Here is a 19,687-nt window from a genome sequence, read left to right on the forward strand (position 1 = left end):
TAAGATGTCGCAATGGCGGAATGACAATGCCTTTTTATCAAAAGTTTTTATGGCTTTCTTAAATAGAGATTCAATACTTTTAAGAGTAGTTGTGCTAGTTAATGACCAATTTGTAAAACAATACTCAATATGTGAATATAACATTTTAAAGTATATTAAAATAGAACATTTATTTGTGATCAAATAATTTATAGTTTTTAATATGCATACTGTATTTTTGATCAAATAATAATAACAAAGTCAACTTACCTTTGATTAAAGTTAACAGTTCCTCTAGTATTTTCTCAATGCTAGCAAGACCACTACCACAGAGACCTGCAAAAAAAAAAAAAAAAACGAATTCAGCAACCAACAAAATAGACTGATGACCAGGAGATGTGTTGTTTCAGTTCACCTTGCAGGAACATCATGTCCATCTCGGGCTGGTCTTTTATTTGAGCTCCTTGGTCAAACTGACTTCCGAAACTGGAAGTATCTACAAAGGCCCCGGGGATGGAGTAGCCAGTCTCATGTGGCGTGATCTCAACAAACGTATCTATGACAGAACACTGTAAGTCAAAGGCACAGTATACAAACATACAACGGACAAATATATTGATATTACCAGCATCTAGTTTATCCTCATGGCTCTGCTTATCAATCACGGTGTAGATGGGATAAGGATCTTTTGTGCTCTGTTTGCTTCTCAGATCAGAGAAAGTTTGCTCATCTATCTGTAGAAAAAAAACAGCTCAAATACTTCAATATAGTGTGTGTGCGCGCGTGCGTATATATATATATATATATACTGTTCTTGAATGGCCCAGCCAGAGCCCTGACTTAAATCCAATTGAGCATCTCTGGAGAGACCTAAAAATGGCTGTCCCCCAACGTTTACCATCCAACCTGACAGAACTGGAGAGGATCTGCAAGGAGGAATGGCAGAGGATCCCCAAATCCAGGTGTGAAAAACTTGTTGCATCTTTCCCAAAAAGACTCATAGCTGTATTAGATCAAAAGGGTGCTTCTACTAAATACTGAGCAAAGGGTCTGAATACTTAGGACCATGTGATATTTCAGTTTTTCTTTTTTAATAAATCTGCAAAAATGTCAACAATTCTGTGTTTTTCTGTCAATATGGGGTGTCGTGTGTACATTAATGAGGAAAAAAAATTTACTTAAATGATTTTAGCAAATGGCTGCAATATAACAAAGAGTGAAAAATTTAAGGGGGTCTGAATACTTTCCGTACCCACTGTACATTCAGTGAGGACACATTACGTTTATTAAAAGTGATCAAAAATATATTTACATTGTTACCAAATAAATTATACTTGTAATAAATGCTGTTCTTTTGAACTTTCTATTCATCAAAAAATCCAGATAAAAATTTATCCGTTTCCACACTGATAATAAGAAATGTTTCTTGAGCAGCAAATCAGTATATTAGTATGATTTAGGATCATGTGACACTGAAGACTGGAGCAATGTCTACTGAAAATTCCGCTTCGCTATCACAGGAATAAATTACATTAAAGTAGTAAACAGTTATTTGAAATTGTAATAATATTCCACAATATTGTTGTTTTTACTGTATATTTGATCAAATAAATGCAGCTTACGTGAGCTATATATTTATAAAGTATAATATATAATGTTCATTTGTGATGTGTCTTGTAATGCTGCAAAGTCTGAAGCAACCCACTTTGAGTTGAGCTACCTAACACTGATTTTAATATAATCTGGATGAAATGTAAATGAAAATCCACAGAACAATTCAATGTCAGTACAGTGCTCCACTTATGCTAATATTTGACATACAAGTATTAATCATGTTGATTTGCCTAAAAACATGTAGAAAACTTTTCACACCACGGGTGGCATGCAGTTACTCTACTGTGTATCATACCCAAAACACCATTTAGCTGTGACTATTTTTAATATAACATCAAATCATAGCATTTCATGCCGTAGTGCTTAAATTATGCAAACAAGATTACTGCTCTCACCTCTTTCACAATCATGGTTATATATAGCACTGCCCAGAAGTCTGTCAAACTGAAGTTGTCTTTTTCTCTGTAGTATCTTTTGAGTTTTTTACATTTTTCCTTGAAACTGATGTTTCCACCAAGTTTATTTTGAATGTCTTCTTTCACTTTTTCCAGCTTGCTGGACCAATTAGGCTCTTTGTATAAAGACACCATGCACCTTATGAAGAAAAAGAGGTTCAGCATTTGTTTATACTCAGCTGGATCTGATGAGCTAAATCTGAGTTCACGTGTTTGTTCACTTACCAGGTCGATCCAGAGAGTCCAGCAAGATACAGCACGCAGTCCAACAGATCATCTTGAAACAGTGCAAGCAGTGATCCCAGCAAACCCAACATCGCTCTTTCACTTCCTCCTGAAGCCACCAGTGCGATGTTGGGCATCTCTTCCTGTAAAGAGTAAACACCACATTTATGAAGTGACTATATAAAAAATGCCCCCTCTTCTGTGAGGAGTCCAGTCATCAAAGAATGAATTTGGCTTTGTCAAGATGACCTGCCTAAACCCTTCCAAGAAAGACATTTCCCAACAACAGAACTGCTCTCTATATTTGCACTTGATTGTCAGGGTTTTAACATTCTGTAATCATGTTTCATATAATTCATTCCGGTTCATCTACAGGGTCAGGATGAAATAAACCACTAATTTATCACTTTTTTCTTAACAATAAAATGAGTTTAAATGGCTTACAAACTGCGGAATGAATTAGTCTGGGAAAAGCTGAAATACACTTACCAGGCTACAATGTATCTCATGTCTTTTAAGACACTCGTATATATATATATATATATATATATATATATATATACATTCAGTGAGGACACATTACGTTTATTAAAAGTGATCGAAAATATATTTACATTGTTACCAAATAAATTATATTTGTAATAAATGCTGTTCTTTTGAACGTTCTATTCATCAAAAAATCCAGATAAAAATGTATCCGTTTCCACACTGATAATAAGAAATGTTTCTTGAGCAGCATCTTGATTGTCAGGGTTTTAACATTCTGTAATCATGTTTCATATAATTAATTCCGGTTCATCTACAGGGTCAGGATGAAATAAACCACTAATTTATCACTTTTTTCTTAACAGTAAAATGAGTTTAAATGGCTTACAAACTGCGGAATGAATTAGTCTGGGAAAAGCTGAAATACACTTACCAGGCTACAATGTATCTCATGTCTTTTAAGACACTCCAGAACTGATTCTCTCCTGCTAGTCACATGGTTCTTCTCAGCCTCGTTCAGTGAATGTCCGATTCTCACTGTAATGCTGTAGAAAATCAACCAGGGACAGAAAAGACTGTTCACAAAATGTTCCAAACAACTCCATCATATAATACATTAAATATGAATTATCATGCATGTCCTGTGACGCTGCATGATGAAAAAGGAGCAAAAATGATTTCACTGGTATCTAAAATATAAGGAGTATTACCATTCACTTTGATTTCCCCCAGACATCTGTAAAAATGACATTTTTTAAACGTTATGAATATTCAGAAATATTTAGTTTCGATCGGTTCTGAACGGTATGGTGACTGTTTGCCAGCATTGCTTAATTATGTTTTTCCTAGTCTCAAAGCGTGAAATCTTCCAAATGCAACATTTTAGTGAAAAAAAATATTTAGAAACCAAACAGAAAGTGATTTTTATTTTTTTAAATCAGTTTTAAAGGCACTTACCATTGCTGCCAGAAGTCGAGGTTTGCAAACCGAACTGAAACTTTTTATTGAGAGCGATGTGCTTGGAAACAGGAAATATAAGACAGTTTAGACCAAGCAGAACAGGAGTGACTTCTTAAAACAATGCGGTTTTCAAATCTAGATGAGACTTGAACTTAGTACAACAGAACGGAATAGAACATTTCTTACAGATTTTTAAAATAATTTGTCATAGTTTTATGTGAACGGTTTAAAAAAATTCACAATGTCAATTTATCAAATAAATGCAGCCTTTGTGAGTCTAAGAAACTTTTTTAAGAAACTTTCACTGACCCAACATTTTTGAATGGTAGTGTACTTTATTAAATAAAGTACTTTATTAAAAGTTCCAAAACATTCATCACTGTGCACACTTGTCTAAAACTGTTATATGTTATGCTTATAATTAGCATAAAGAGTTTGTAGCAAGAGAGGTTAGTATGAATGTGTGTGTACAACAATATACTGTTACAGCAGCGCTGTAAAGATTGAGTCAAGACAGACAATAAAAGACAATTGAACAAACACAATCTTGTCTTCCCAATCATCTCTTTACACTCCGCTATCTGAAGCCCCTGAGCTAATACATTTATCCACATCTCACTGCCATAACAATAAACATCCAGAAAGACTGTAATAGATTTCCATATTCACTAATGAATGACAAAGAAATACATTCAGTCAGACACAGAGGTTGCAAGAGCGATCAATGACGTCAAATATTCTGCAGGCATGTTTGTGTGTATGGAACACACAACAGCATGTTATCTGTGTGCATGCAGCCAATACCATGTGTACAGATGCTGTTTAACACACACATGCAGACTCAGACAGTGACGTCAACCCTGATGATTAAATACAATCCAGTGAGCGACCTCTCTGATGTCAAGTCAAATATCATCAGCATCTAAGAGTTATAATGTGACCTCTGACCTCTGAAAAGGCAATGTATGAGGTAAGCATAAACCAGAAGCAGACACCTTTGTCACAATTATGTAACCACTGAAAAAGCAATATCTAAATGAAGAAAAGACATTTAACTTGTAACAAGACTTATATAGAGTACAAATATGCGTTGCTGAAGCTAATGTAGTTTTAATATAATATAATATAATAATATAAAGAGTTACATTCATACAAATATGCAATGTTTTGTAGTTTTTGTCAATTAAGGTTGTAAAAATACATAATATAATAATAGAAAACTTAGTAATTTAGGCAATTTAGGTTCACTCATCTTATCAGCAGTTAAAACATTCTGTGCGCACAGAAAGAAAGAAAAGAGAGCAATAGAGTGAGGATAACCATAAATGACAGAGTGGGGGAGAGGTGAAGACGAGAGGAGAGAAATGCAGGTATATAAAGCTGCTGTATGACAGAGCATCAGGGAGAACACATGAACACATTTCCAGACAGAGAACACCAGACGAGGACAGAGCATGAAAACAGGAAAAGGGAAAAAGGAAGAATCCTGAAAGGTAAGAAACTGATTTGTTTTCCTTTTTATATTATCTCATTAACAATGTGACGCTAAAAGGATAACCAACTTTCAAAAGACATTATTAAGAACATAATATGTGAAATAATATTAAACTTTATTTGTATAGCACCTTTAATACACTCTGAGAAAAAAAGCTGCAAAAATGTTACTTTTATGGGTACAACAGCTCGTCACTGCGGCAGAACCCCCAACGAACACATTTGTACCTTCTTTAGCCATATAAAGTGTTCATAATAGCACCATAACAGTACATATTACTACCTAAAGGGTACTTATTACTACTCTAAGGTACAAAGATGTCCCTTTGAGGGAACAGCCCCAGTGACAAGCTGTTGTACAGGTACATTTTTTGCACTTTTTTTCTGACAGTGCAAGGAATGCAGTACAAAGTGCTTGACAATAATAATAATAAAAAAAAGTCACCAAACACATCACATGAAAACAAATAAAAATACCATAATTAATATAAGTATAAAAATGAAACTCACTTTATAATGACAATAAAAGATTCCGGCAGAACCCCCAACGAACACATTTGTACCTTCTTTAGCCATATAAAGTGTTCATAATAGCACCATAACAGTACATATTACTACCTAAAGGGTACTTATTACTACTCTAAGGTACAAAGATGTCCCTTTGAGGGAACAGCCCCAGTGACAAGCTGTTGTACAGGTACATTTTTTGCACTTTTTTTCTGACAGTGTACAAGGAATGCAGTACAAAGTGCTTGACAATAATAATAATAAAAAAAAGTCACCAAACACATCACATGAAAACAAATAAAAATACCATAATTAATATAAGTATAAAAATGAAACCCACTTTATAATGACAATAAAAGATTAAAATAAAATTAGAAGTTAATAGCTTTCTTTTAAATAATATCTGGCCTCCCCAACATCTATTGGTAATGTATTCCAAATACACAGCTATATGCTACATTATGCTAAATAATGCAAAATTGATGGAGGGGTGACAAGAAAAGATGAGAAATTATAAAAAGGAATCAATTAAAACATTATTTTCTCTGTACGGAATAAATGCTACTTTTATCCACCATGTAACAACAATAATAATGTGATCTAACATTTTGATAACAAGAACAAAGCAACAAAAAAAAAACTATTAATGCCGTTTGTGCTGCATTTGCTTAGATTAAATATAACACTTTATTTTGAAATACCAACAATGCCACACAACCCTATAAGTATTTTTTAAAGCACACGCTAATTTTTCCTAAAAACATTTTTAAACGTAATAAAATCCCTCCTAATTGTAACTCCCCAACATCTATTGGTAATGTATTCCAAATACACAGCTATATGCTACATTATGCTAAATAATGCAAAATTGATGGAGGGGTGACAAGAAAAGATGAGAAATTATAAAAAGGAATCAATTAAAACATTATTTTCTCTGTACGGAATAAATGCTACTTTTATCCACCATGTAACAACAATAATAATGTGATCTAACATTTTGATAACAAGAACAAAGCAACAAAAAAAATCTATTAATGCCGTTTGTGCTGCATTTGCTTAGATTAAATATAACACTTTATTTTGAAATACCAACAATGCCACACAACCCTATAAGTATTTTTTAAAGCACACGCTAATTTTTCCTAAAAACATTTTTAAACGTAATAAAATCCCTCCTAATTGTACATATCCTATCATCAGTGAAATCAAATGGCTTATAATTATTTTGATGCAAATCTTTCCTTTTCTGCAATTAAAAACACAACATTTCACTGGTAGCTCAGAGCAGCTGAACCCAATAATTCAAACAACTGAGAATAAATCTATAGTTGCTCATTTACCCTCCATTTCTTTCTTCTAGACATGCAGACAAACGAGATGAAGGTTTTACAAGCTGTGTTTTGCATGCTTAGCATCCTTCAGCTCTGTCATGGAGTATTCAGCAGTGGAGAATGCTACTTCAACGCAAAAGGTCAAGTGGACTAAACAATACAATATAGGTTGGGCTAAACATGATGTGTGACTGAAAGTGTTAATGACCACTGCTTCGCTGCAGCCAGCTGTGAGCACAATGGCCATGTATTTGACATCGGGGAGGCCTGGATAAATGACGAATGTTTCCAGTGTGTGTGTTTCGAGCCTTTTGGAGTGGGCTGCTGCGAACAGTAAGTTTCAGAGGCGCATACTTACATGACTATAAGCACTCTGATGCAGCTGATGTTGAAGCTCATTGTTCTTGTCTGTCATCTCTAGAGAAAAGCAGCCAGTCGATTTCCCGCCCTGGTGCGAGGCCATTAGAAAACCAGATTCCTGCACAGTTGCTGTGGTGATGAAGGCCAACCATAAACTTCCCTGCCTGTCTGGGGGGAAAACCCGCCTGTGGAAATCAGAGAACGACCCACTCTTCTAGACTGCACTACTGAATTCACTCATGCAAAACACAAATTCATTTAAATATACAGCATATTCACCATGTTTCACAATGTACATATAGGTACACACACTGTTCGAAAGTTTGGGGATAGGAAGATATTTTACTGTTTATTGAAAGAAGTCTCTTTTTTTATAATTTAAAATAACAGTATTCTACTGTAATAGATTTTATAAATGTGATTTATTCCTGTGATAGCAAAGCTGAATTTTCAGCAGCCATTACTCCAGTGTCACATGATCCTTCAGATTTAGAAATCATTCTAATACGCTGAATTGATGCTCAAGTCAATGTTTAAAACAGTTGTGCTGACCCAAACATTTGAACAGTAGAGCACACACATTGTTTGAATATTTGAAAATATGAAACTACTGAATCTAAGGGTCTTAATTATCTAATAATCCTAACCATTTCAGAAAGTGTCTTAACATTTCAAAATTCTAAAATTTTCATTTTTAAATTAAACGTAAATGACTCGTATGTATATCATGAGTAAAAACTAAAAGGTGAAATTAGATTTTTTTTTTCCCCCACGATGAACAAACAGTACTGATGCCCATCTTAAAACTGTGATATTTGTCTCTAAACAAATATCAGTGACTGTTTGAGTGCATTTTTGTTTCTAGTAACCACACTACAGATCATTCTTAAATTAAATGGCAATAACCATCTGAACGTGCAAGAAAACTATAAGAGACCCAGATCCTGAGAAACACCCCTTTAGTGACAGTAAAAATCATGGTCTTTATTTTATTTTTTTATTTAGGTATCATTACACAAGATACAGACAGTAACAAAGTGATTACACATCATTGTGGCCTTTTTCCACTTAAAATTTTGTGTTCACCCCTTTTAATCTTTATACTATTAAGTGTTACATTTCGCTCCCATTTACTGTGTTCATAATACATATTTAGATCTGCATGGCTTTTGGAACTTTCGAATCTGGCAGTGCCACTGCTTTGAACTCACTAAAAAAAACAAAAAATTAAAAAAAAATTCATAATCTTCAACCTTTCTTCCCTGGATAGAATATGGCTCTTTAAAGCAAATAAAACTAAATAAAAAATAACAAAACGGGCCACCTGAAAAAAACATGACTTGGACTCCTCTGCTCAAAAGATGTCCACCATAAGCCCATAACAGTGCAGGATTTCAAATAGTGGTTTGCAAAAGTAAAGTTGTGTGTTAAAATGCAGGGGGATTAAACCCCAAAAAAGAATACATATATTACTCAAACTCCAAATGGAAGCAAATGCTTTTAATAATAAAAAAACAAAGTTCATTGCGGCATGGTTGTGCATACTGTTACAGACCACATGATGTGGCTTTGGTCCCAAAACCTGTGACGCCGACAAACAGGCAACAGAAACTAGTGCAGGACGAAGAGTGTGAAGAGGTAAGAGGAGAGCAGTGGATCAGGCATCAACAAGACCAGCAAAAACATCCGGTCACATGATCATCAGGGAAAAAAGGATCTAAAGCCAAGCTGGGACTGAGACTTTTATGGCACAAAATGTTAAGTAAATCAGTCTCCAGTAAAATTAAACAATTATTGAGAGAACTGGCTGATGGTCAAAGACCAAAATGCTACCATATGGCTAGCATTTAACATTCGACACTTTAGGAATACCATAGTAGATTGTTCCTGAAATCACTTGGAATTTTCGGAGGAGATGAGCAGTGAAGCTTAAATGCTCCAGAAAGATTAAAGTACTTTTGAACCATCGAGAGGCACCACATTTTTACTGGTTGGCTTGGTGAGCCCATCCTCCAGCAAAAAAAAAAAAGGGATCAGAAAAACAGAAGAATCAGATGTGCAGAGACAAAGAAACCAAATGAGATGAAGGTGTCAGGAAGGGAAGAGGCGGCTTTTTTTTCCTGCTCCAGGTCTTCCTTAGAAACTATTGAGCTCGCTCAGGGTCTGGTCCAAAGTGGCATGGATCTTGACGTTCTCATCTTTAGCATCTCTTAGTTTCTCTGCAATGAAAAAAAAATGTCCCACGGAGGACAGCAAAAAATGAAATAAACCTCAAAATCATATTGTAATTCAACACTGTATGTGGTTTATTATTATAATATAGACTTTTGATTTGGCTACAAGGTCTAAAGTTGAGACTTCCTAGGTTCTTTGAACAACCAGTATAGACGGTTTTCTAAGCAACCATATTAGGTTGTAAACTCCTTTTTGAAAATCTTAAATTATAGAGCATTTTGAGACAAAAACATAACTGGATACATTCTGATACAATGTTAAGCTACCACTACAAATCCTCTGTGTCAGCATTATATTTGCATTACAATTCAGCTTTAATAAATACTACTTGTGAAACCATTCAAATTTATGGTGACGGATACTGTAGATAACATTCCATTCAAATATGTTGGCTTTGTATCCCCCAGTGTTAAAATTACGCAACACTGGCATGTCAATGCTTTGCTTTTACCATGGGGTAAAAATAACTAAACGATAAACCAATTTTCTGAGAAATTGCAGCTGAACTACAGACCATTCAAATTTATGGTGACGGATACTGTAGATAACATTCCATTTAAATATGTTGGCTTTGTATCCCCCAGTGTTAAAATTACGCAACACTGGCATGTCAATGCTTTGCTTTTACCATGGGGTAAAAATAACTAAACGATAAACCAATTTTCTGAGAAATTGCAGCTGAACTACAGAGTTTTGCTCTATGGCATCAGGCCATCCATTGAGACTTCAGAAAGACAAGGACTTGTTTTTCAGTAACTTTGGTTGGTTTTAGTGAATAGCTAAGATCTTCCTTAAACATGCATTCATTTCATCCCCTAATAAAACAATCACATTGCTGTTGCTCAGCTGATTTAGGCCCAATCCCAATTCTACCCCTTAGCCCTTCCCGCGTTTACGTGAAGGGGAAGGGGTGTCTCGATTCTCTTTTGGTTGGAGGGGTAGGGGTAGAGGTAAGGGGAAGCGCCAGATAGCCCTTCAAACGAAGATTTTTCTCCCGAGCGAACAAAGACACAAATGTTAGCATTTTTGGCATTAAAGATTTTAACGAAAAGTAATAATTTGTTTTATGTTACATTCAATCGGGAGTTCATATTTACAGTCATGTTACTCAAAGAAATTTTGCAAAAAAATCGCTAAAGTTTGCTAACATCATATCATTACTGACCACAACATAGGCTATTTTCATGTCTGATCAGGGCGATAATAACCACCATAGACATATCGAGGAGGACTAGTACCCTCATTAATTCTAAATCGAGAGAGAGAGAGAGAGATGAGCTTCAGTCCTGATGCTTCACTAACATCTACTGCTGCTCTGAATCACAACATCAGAATCAGTCAGATTACTGCACAGATCAAACACAACTACATCACTCACTGGCAAACCCAAACACAACAGCAGAGTAAAGTGCAATGCTATTTGGCCCTAAAGAGAGAGTACAGTATGGCAGAGTATCTGTACACAGTGTCAGATAAGAAACTGAGAAGCACGTTGACCAGATACAGTTCCAGCGGACACAAGCTGATGATAGAGACGGGCAGACACAGAAAAACATGGCTGCCACCGGAGCAGAGACTGTGTTCACACTGTGATCTGAATCAGATGGAAACAGAACTGCACTTCCTAACAGAATGCCCCAAATACACAGATATACGGACAGTGTTCTATGAGAAAATACAGCAGATTCATCAGACATTTAAAACTCTCTCAGACCAGGAGAAAGTGGCGTATCTGTTAGGAGAACAGAAGAACTGCTGTGTGTTTGCTGCTCAATATGTGTCTGCCTGTCACCACAGAAGAGAAAACACTCACCCTGCCCTGATCTGATGTTTCCAGCACAGCTACATTATATTATGCCATATTACTGTATTATATTACTTAGATGTACATTTTGCTTCTGTAAATCTGTCTAATCACTTATTTTAATTGTATTTCTAGTTTATATACTTATACATTATTAATTAATTTTACACTACATGTTTAATACTTTTTATATATTATATTATTTTTCTTTCTGTTAATACATGTGTACTATTTGTAAGCAGTCCAGCTGCAATTGCTTTGGCAATACAAATGTATAATTTTTGTCATGCCAATAAAGCACTCTTAAATTGAAATAGAGAGAGACAGAAAGAAAGAGAGAGAGAGAGAGCGAGAGGTTGCATTTGCGCGCGTCTGCGCGTTTCTTTTTTTCAAGTGGGTTTACTTCAAAAACAGCTGTTTTATCCTCTCATTGCTGGAAAACATGACCTATCGATTTCAGTATTTAAACTGTTATTAATAAAAGTTGTAGGGCAGCGTTGACAAGTTCCTTTGCTCCTGGATGTGTGAGCATAATATAGAATGGTAATTAAAGGCTCTAATGCACACCAGTATAGGTGTGTGTATTGTAGGAGCTAGATGGAGTATGGATGACGTGTGACGGTATAATAGTGGTGTCCCAATTCTTAGGGGAATATTTTCACCCCTACCCCTTGACACTCTGTTTCAAGGGACAAGGGGAAGGGGTAGGCAGAGGGGAAGGGGTATAAAATAGAATTGGGATTGGGCCTTTTAAATAACTTCTCACAAGTGCTGACAGTTGTTCAGCCATTTTGGCAGACAGCTTCCATTTCGAAATGGAAATTGTCCTTTTTGGAAAAACTAAACTGATTTGAATGGCCAGCAAGAATCAATGTATCTAGCCTAAAGAAAAGTTGCCTGCCCCTACCATCTATACCAACCCCTAGATCTACCCAACTACGTCTTTTCAAGCCCCCCTTTAGTTTTATTTAAGGGGGGGGGGGCAGCCTGTCAAAGGAAAGGGAATTTCAGTTTTTTTCCCCCCCAACTTCAACAGCTGATTGTATTTAACACTACTTCGTGTAAAACCTTATTAGGTCTTAATGAGGGAAAACAGCATCATACAGTGATTAAGTATTAAAAACAAAGTATAACTGTTTTAAGATTTAATTTAAGAACTTCCTCTAGTTGGCTACGATATTTTGGCCATTTGTAAACATTAAATCACACCTCTTTTTTTTCGTAATTTCAGACCTTCAAATCTGTGCACAAGTGATAATCTTAACCAAAAGCTCGAACTCGTGATTAATCACAATTAGTGATGGAGAATTTATCCAAGCTTTTATCTTTCAACCACAAGACATTCATGTGCACTCTAAAATTGGTAAATGCCTGGTTGCCCAACACCAGCCCACTGTAATAAAGAGAGACAAGCAGACATTCAAAAGAGAGTAGAGCTTTTTTTCCTCCCTTCAATAAACATGGACACAGGGCATGAAAAATACAGCAAAGGTCACAAGAGAGAGAAAAACCAGGGACAAACAAAGAACACAAGTCTCTGAATACAGTCTGATCCAGATAAGAGAAGATGTTGGGGGCAGATAACGAACATCTAAAGAACAGAAATTCAAAGAAAGCAGAAACAGAACAAGGCTTAAATGGAGAAACTGAAACTACAGACACGAGCACATGGAAAAATACGTGAAAAGAGAAGTGTACACAGACGATCAGAGAAGCAAGCAAAAAAAATATGGACAGTCAGAGAAGACGAAGAAGAACTTCTTGAAGTCACAGTCAGCCGCAGAACAGTCCAGAATTTATCTGTAAATAGACACCAATGGTAAACACCTCATGACAAAATTTCTACATTTCAGAATGAGCAAACCGAACATGCAAGTGTTAAGAACAAACGTTAATTCTAAAATCAATAAAAGCCAAAGCTCTATAAAAAATAAAAAAAACTCTCAAATCACCAATTTATGGAAAACAGGGTTGTTCAGGTCTACAACAAGACATTCTTCCACAACCCAAAATGCCTATTTATAAAAAGCAAGCTATAAAATGGGTCATTCGTAATGCTGTATGGTTACGAGTAGGGATGGGTATCGTTTACATTTTATCGATAATAGAATCGATATACTTATCGATACTATTTGGTACAAAAAGATATAAAGTGAAAAGTTGTTGAAAATGTTAAGTTATTTTATTACTGCTGAACTTTAGCAACTGTATTAAAGTTCTTCAGTCAAGAGCAGCAAGTTATTTTTCTCTTTGGGTTTTATTTTATTAACATTAAAGGAATGGTAAACCAAAAAATTAAAATTGTGTCATCATTTACTCACTTTCAAGTTGTTTTAAACCTGAATGAGTTTCTTTCTTCTGTTGAACATAAAAGCTATTTTAAAGAATGTGGGAAACTAAACAGTTGCTGGTCCCCAGTGACTTTCATATTTTTTTCCTACTATAAAGTCAGTGGGGACCAGCAACTGTTTGGTAACCAACATTCTTCAAAATATATTATTTTGTGTTCAGCACAATAAATAAAAATTAATACATGTTTGGTACAACATGACTGAGTAAATAATGACAGAATTGTAATTTTTGGGTCAACTATCCCTTTAATGACAAGCGGCAGCATGTTTAGTACTGCCGCTTTAAGAGCTGCACGCATCTGTTTTTCTACTTTCACTTTAGACATGATTAACTGTTTATATGTAAACTTTGTGTGTTTTTGACAATATTAGCACAATCAGACGATAACCAAGTAATCTGGTGCTGTTTGACCGGCCCATACGGACGCTTCGGGTGTACGTGCTCTGAATAAGCACGTTAGAACAGCATGCAAATGAAACGTTTAACCGGCAAGGCTTTAAAGCATGTGAAATTTTTTTACTTTTGTGATTGCGAATAAGTGCAGTGTCTTGTGAGTGCAACTCTACCGAATCAACATTTGATGTGAATGTGTCTCGCGAGTTGCAGTTGGAGCTGAAGCCGGGAGACATAGCCTAATACAGCGCATTGCTTGAGGTAGATGTTTTGTTTTGTTAGTAAATGTTTCATTATATTACTAATGTTGTCTCCTTTGTTCACTATTACACTACTGCATATATTGCATCTGACACTGGTGTCACCTAGTTTTGTAACGTGAACCCACGCTTTCAAACGTTTCACTCTTGCCGCAATGACTGATTGCAAACACACCGCACATGCGCATGGATATCACACGCACGTCGAGCAAACCTCGGCCACATCATTCAGTGAAGGAAAATGACAAGCAGCAGCTTCTAATTCGTCATTAACATTGAAGCATACGGAGATAAAACAACGCAAGTATCGATAACAGTATCGTTTGTCCTGAAGCTTATCGGTATTCCGGTATCGACCCAATTACGCACCGGTCCAAAAAAATACATGTTCTCGGTACCCATCCCTAGTTACGAGGTCAGAAGAACTATTAGTAAAATTAACATAACCACCCACATTTGCATATCCACACTATTCAATATTCAGAAACATGGTAGGAGTTGGTACTGGTTCTCTTAAACTCTTAAAAGGCACAGCAAAATCAGATCAGCCTGTTTAAAGAAGGGTAGAAAATGTCCCCTTTATCTGTAGGCAAATAAGAAACCATTTAATGCTGTTAGCATATTAGTAACTTGACAGGTGCATATAAGTTAGAAATTAGAATCACACTATAGTAATTGCCCAAGTCATGACATCATTCACACAGACTCAAAGCAGTTCAAAAGAAACTGTGAAAAGATGGCTCCTGTCAACTATTAAATCTTTGCGACTGAGCTTTATACTGTATAGTAAAAGTATACAATCAGAGGTCATGAAGCTCAAGGTTAGGTAACCAATTCAGTCACGAGACTCAAAATCCACCATAGTGGCAAAACTCAGCTGACCTAGCAACAGCAAACCGTAAGTAGCAGAGCTTCACACACATGCACAAGCCTGTATTTACATAGAGGTCATGTCGTTGAGGGCATGATCCAGCTCCTCACTAATGGCCTTATACTTGAGTTTCTGAGCGTAAAGCTCATCTGGTCACACACAAGGAAAGAAAGACAGAGCAGAGAGGAAGGAAAAAGTCAGACGAGGGAGAGAGTATGAAGGAAAGATAAAAGAAAATAGGAAAAAACAGCAAATAAAGATTAAAATGTCAAAGCGGACAGGAAAAGGACAGGGAGATAATGCTATGAATAGAGTACAACCAGTATAAAAACAGGATCATATTATAGCTAATGAAAGGAAAAAGTGTTCAAGAGAATGACACAATCATACCTTCCAAATCATCAATGGTTTTCTCCAGTTTGGCCACAGACCTCTCAGCAAATTCAGCACGGGTCTCAGCCTAGCAGAGAAAGACGTGATCAAACTATGAGCAAAAATCTGCATAATAAATCAAAATAAAACTGAAAAGTTACTCAACATTAATAAAAATCATTAAAATCCATTTATAAAAAAAAAAAAGAAAAAAAAAAGAAAAAAGTAAATCACAATAAACCTAATGATATTTATAGTTACCCTAATTGATCGAAAATGTCAAAGGTAAAATGTTACATTTCATAATGGTGAAGAGTGGCTTAAATGGGTGTAACATAACCAGCGGCATGAGTTTGGGACAGGACTACCAGTTTGTTGAACGATGGAAGTGTTTGAAACTTGATTAAGACATTTTTGCATTTTTGTTAGTTGTTGCCTAGAACATGCATACAAATAGGCCTGTCGCAATAATCAATACATCGACTTATCGCACAATATATGTACATGACCTCAATCATTTTTGGCAACGCAATATATTACCCATTATATTTACATAAAAATTAATGTCACCTTGCTTTTTGCACTCCACTTGCGCCTGTGTCTTTTGCAGCTTCTCGTACATAACGTGGTGTAGTTGGTGCTAGTTCAAATTTTAAAAATGCTTCTTCAAAAAAACATTTCATCGGCAGATATGGCCTTGTTTAGGGGATCTGTGCCTTTGTGCATACAGACATCTGACTGCTAAGTAGGGATTGTGTTTTTCAGCAATAGTGTGCACCCTTAATTTACAGAGAAAAGAAGGTCCAGGAAAAATCTGTAGATGGAAAAATCTCCATACAAGCTATTTTTGAATTTTTATTTTTTTCTACTTGCTACTTTGCACTGTTTGTTAGAAAATGTTTATTTACAATTTTTTTCATGTATCTAATATTTTGATACTTAATTTCCATGATCAAAATATTCTTAAGAATGAAAAGTTTGCCATTTTAAAGTGTGTTGGCCTTCTTGCATTATTATGCTTTTATATTATGATTATATATTCAACCACTACTTATGCAAACCATAAAGTGCAACAAACAACAGCTTTGATTAGGAAAATAAATGAGATCCAATAATAGGATTCCATCTAAAATTCTATTGTACTGTAACACACACAGCATGCCGCAGAATCACATGCAAATGAATGGGTGTTTCTGTCAAAAGCTAATCACATGCAACACAGCATTCATTAGCATCACTTCTGCTTTCTTAATCTAAAGGCTTCCGAGACCGGTTGCGCTTGATTCTGTAAGGGACCAAAATGGTGGCACTTCATTAATTTCATTACGCAACAGTGCTTCAGGCATGCTGAATAACATCTCATCTAATGGTGATATGGAGAGGGGGGTCTTCACTGTTACCCCTGTGGCCAATTACAGCTTTTTCTTGATGTAATGGTCTACCACTGTAATCTGGTCTGACATATGTGGCCTTTTGCTTCGGATGATGATATACAGTTGTACACCAGACAAAAGGGCACTTGTAAATGAGGGCAAAAATCTCCATACAAGCTATTTTTGAATTTTTATTTTTTTCTACTTGTTACTTTGCACTTTTTGTTAGAAAATGTTTATTTACAATTTTTTTCATGTATCTAATATTTTGATACTTAATTTCCATGATCAAAATATTCTTAAGAATGAAAAGTTTGCCATTTTAAAGTGTGTTGGCCTTCTTGCATTATTATGCTTTTATATTATGATTATATATTCAGTAGCATAAAATGGTCTTAAAATGACAATAATATTGTTTATCGCAATTATTTCTGGGGCAATATATCGCACAACAAAAAGTTGTTTTTGTGACAGGCCTACATACAGATCCTATTAGGACAAAAACTAAGATTACTGGAATTACACTTGGTTTAATCTAGGTCAAATAAACCTGGAATTGTATATTACAAATATTGTTGGCTCCTTGACTTGCTTTTGTTCCTCTTCACTTTGGATCTGCTAACTGTAAATGTAACAGATGTTTTCAATCAAAGTGACTTAAAAATGAGGAAGCCCTAGTAACTCATTTCTCCATTTACTGATACATGATTATGGGATTGTTGCGTGTGCAGGAAATCTGTGCTAGTGCAGGTCTTACCAGTCACTGAACAGAATGAGGACAAATGTAAGAAACTATATACATTTAATGCACAAGTTAACATTAACTTTGGCCGCCCTAATAGAAACCAAATCACCATGTGAAATCATCTCACCTCCTTCAGCTTATCAGTGAGGATCTTGATTTCTTCCTCATACTTGTCTTCCTTCTGGGAATACTGTAGGGAAATAGGAAAATAAGTTGAGGTGGGGTCTTATGAGAATCTTACAACTCCGCATGCACACACTCTGCGAGTTTGGCACCCTTCAAATAGACAACCAATTTCATGACACTTTAATGCTGACATGTTTCTACAACAGCTCTTGAGGTGAAAAGTAGCGCAGCGGTCTGTTTTGACATTATGAGGCATGTTTTTCCCCTCTTTTCCTCAAAGTTTCTATGCAAGCTGGCTGAGTTCTGGCCTGCTGCTGTTGTGCAAGGCTTGTGACACGATGGCTAAGATTGCTGCTGTGTGCTGCCAGAGCTTTAAACACATCAGGATATGTGCACAGGAATGCAGCCGCAACATCAACAAAACACCAGGTACGATAGAAAGGGAAAAACAGCCAGAATTCAAGGAGGAATTGTATATATTGGGGGAAAAAAGTAGTAGTAGACTTTTTATAGGCTGTGGACTTCTATAGTTAAACCAACACCACTACTTATGCAAACCATAAAGTGCAACAAACAACAGCTTTGATTAGGAAAATAAATGAGATCCAATAATAGGATTCCATCTAAAATTCTATTGTACTGTAACACACACAGCATGCCGCAGAATCACATGCAAATGAATGGGTGTTTCTGTCAAAAGCTAATCACATGCAACACAGCATTCATTAGCATCACTTCTGCTTTCTTAATCTAAAGGCTTCCGAGACCGGTTGCGCTTGATTCTGTAAGGGACCAAAATGGTGGCACTTCATTAATTTCATTACGCAACAGTGCTTCAGGCATGCTGAATAACATCTCATCTAATGGTGATATGGAAAATGAGAGGGGGGTCTTCACTGTTACCCCTGTGGCCAATTACAGCTTTTTCTTGATGTAATGGTCTACCACTGTAATCTGGTCTGACATATGTGGCCTTTTGCTTCGGATGATGATATACAGTTGTACACCAGACAAAAGGGCACTTGTAAATGAGGGCGTTCATGTTATGCTCACATGACCAGTTAGATCACTGGTTTGGTAATTAGGAAGCCTATATTTGATTGATTGCCTGGAAGGCAATTTGCAAGGCACATTTGTGGGGACTGAATTAGAGTTCCTTTGAGGGTTAAAAAAGGGACGAACACTGCAACCAATCAGAGATCGTGCAGAAGGAAACACACACACACACACACACGCGCACGCACGCACGCTCCCTACCTTCTCAGCCTGGGCCTCCAAACTCTTAAGATTGTTGGTGACATTTTTCAGCTCCTCCTCCAGCTCAGCACATTTGCTATATACAGAGTAGCCGTTTTGATTTTGGAGGAAGCAGAAAAGAAAGGGGCACAGGGCAAAGGAAAGACATGAAGACAAGCCAGCAGCAGTGGCAGAGTAATAGAGATGATGTTAAACACATGAACAGTAGAAGAGAGGCCTTAAATGATTGTTTTGTGAGGGACACTCAAAAATAAAAACTGACATTTACTAGACCCCATGTCATTTAAAACCAATATCACTTTCTTCTGAAAACACAAATAAATATGATATTTCACAGCCCTGCTTGCACATGACCATACAATGAAGAACTGAAAGAAAAAAAAGACTGTCACTTTTGTTCACTTTGTGGTCTGTACTAAAATATATATATATATATATATATATATATATATATATATATATATATATATATATATATATATATATAT

At 36.0% G+C, this 19,687-nt stretch overlaps 3 protein-coding genes across 8 annotated transcripts in view; 1 reads left to right on the forward strand and 2 right to left on the reverse strand.

The window, feature by feature from the left end:
• Window positions 1-3,756, reverse strand: part of LOC107599554 (cytosolic phospholipase A2 gamma) — a 7,661-nt gene extending 3,905 nt beyond the window's left edge. The window contains exons 1-8 of the mRNA XM_016291191.1: window positions 3,717-3,756; window positions 3,470-3,495; window positions 3,193-3,304; window positions 2,274-2,416; window positions 1,989-2,187; window positions 605-713; window positions 395-535; window positions 250-315 (exon numbers count right to left, since the gene is read on the reverse strand). Of these exons, the coding sequence (XP_016146677.1) occupies window positions 250-315; window positions 395-535; window positions 605-713; window positions 1,989-2,187; window positions 2,274-2,416; window positions 3,193-3,304; window positions 3,470-3,495; window positions 3,717-3,719 (799 nt within the window). The 5' untranslated portion in view covers window positions 3,720-3,756. The remainder of the gene's footprint in view (window positions 1-249; window positions 316-394; window positions 536-604; window positions 714-1,988; window positions 2,188-2,273; window positions 2,417-3,192; window positions 3,305-3,469; window positions 3,496-3,716) is intronic.
• Window positions 3,757-5,136: 1,380 nt separating this feature from the next.
• LOC107599557 (prostate-associated microseminoprotein-like) lies at window positions 5,137-7,731 on the forward strand. The gene is made up of 4 exons (XM_016291198.1): window positions 5,137-5,212; window positions 7,081-7,191; window positions 7,276-7,384; window positions 7,473-7,731. Exons 2-4 carry the CDS (start codon window positions 7,083-7,085, stop codon window positions 7,627-7,629), a joined length of 375 nt encoding a protein of 124 aa, XP_016146684.1. The 5' UTR covers window positions 5,137-5,212; window positions 7,081-7,082; the 3' UTR covers window positions 7,630-7,731.
• Window positions 7,732-8,374: 643 nt separating this feature from the next.
• The window catches only part of tpm3 (tropomyosin 3), a 23,815-nt gene continuing 12,502 nt past the window's right edge, over window positions 8,375-19,687 (reverse strand). Inside the window, exons 6-10 of one of the 6 annotated variants that reach the window (XM_016291194.1) lie at window positions 19,200-19,275; window positions 17,944-18,006; window positions 15,717-15,786; window positions 15,397-15,475; window positions 12,870-13,250 (exon numbers count right to left, since the gene is read on the reverse strand). In XM_016291194.1, coding sequence (XP_016146680.1) covers window positions 13,247-13,250; window positions 15,397-15,475; window positions 15,717-15,786; window positions 17,944-18,006; window positions 19,200-19,275 — 292 coding nt within the window. In that variant the 3' untranslated portion in view covers window positions 12,870-13,246. Of the gene's footprint in view, window positions 9,631-12,869; window positions 13,251-15,392; window positions 15,476-15,716; window positions 15,787-17,943; window positions 18,007-19,199; window positions 19,276-19,687 lie in introns of those variants that run through there. The other 5 variants (XM_016291195.1, XM_016291192.1, XM_016291197.1 and 2 more) reach the window with 5 other exon arrangements.

Source organism: Sinocyclocheilus grahami, unplaced genomic scaffold, assembly GCF_001515645.1.
Source record: "Sinocyclocheilus grahami isolate Dianchi unplaced genomic scaffold, SAMN03320097.WGS_v1.1 scaffold268.1, whole genome shotgun sequence".
NCBI classification, from domain to species: domain Eukaryota; kingdom Metazoa; phylum Chordata; class Actinopteri; order Cypriniformes; family Cyprinidae; genus Sinocyclocheilus; species Sinocyclocheilus grahami.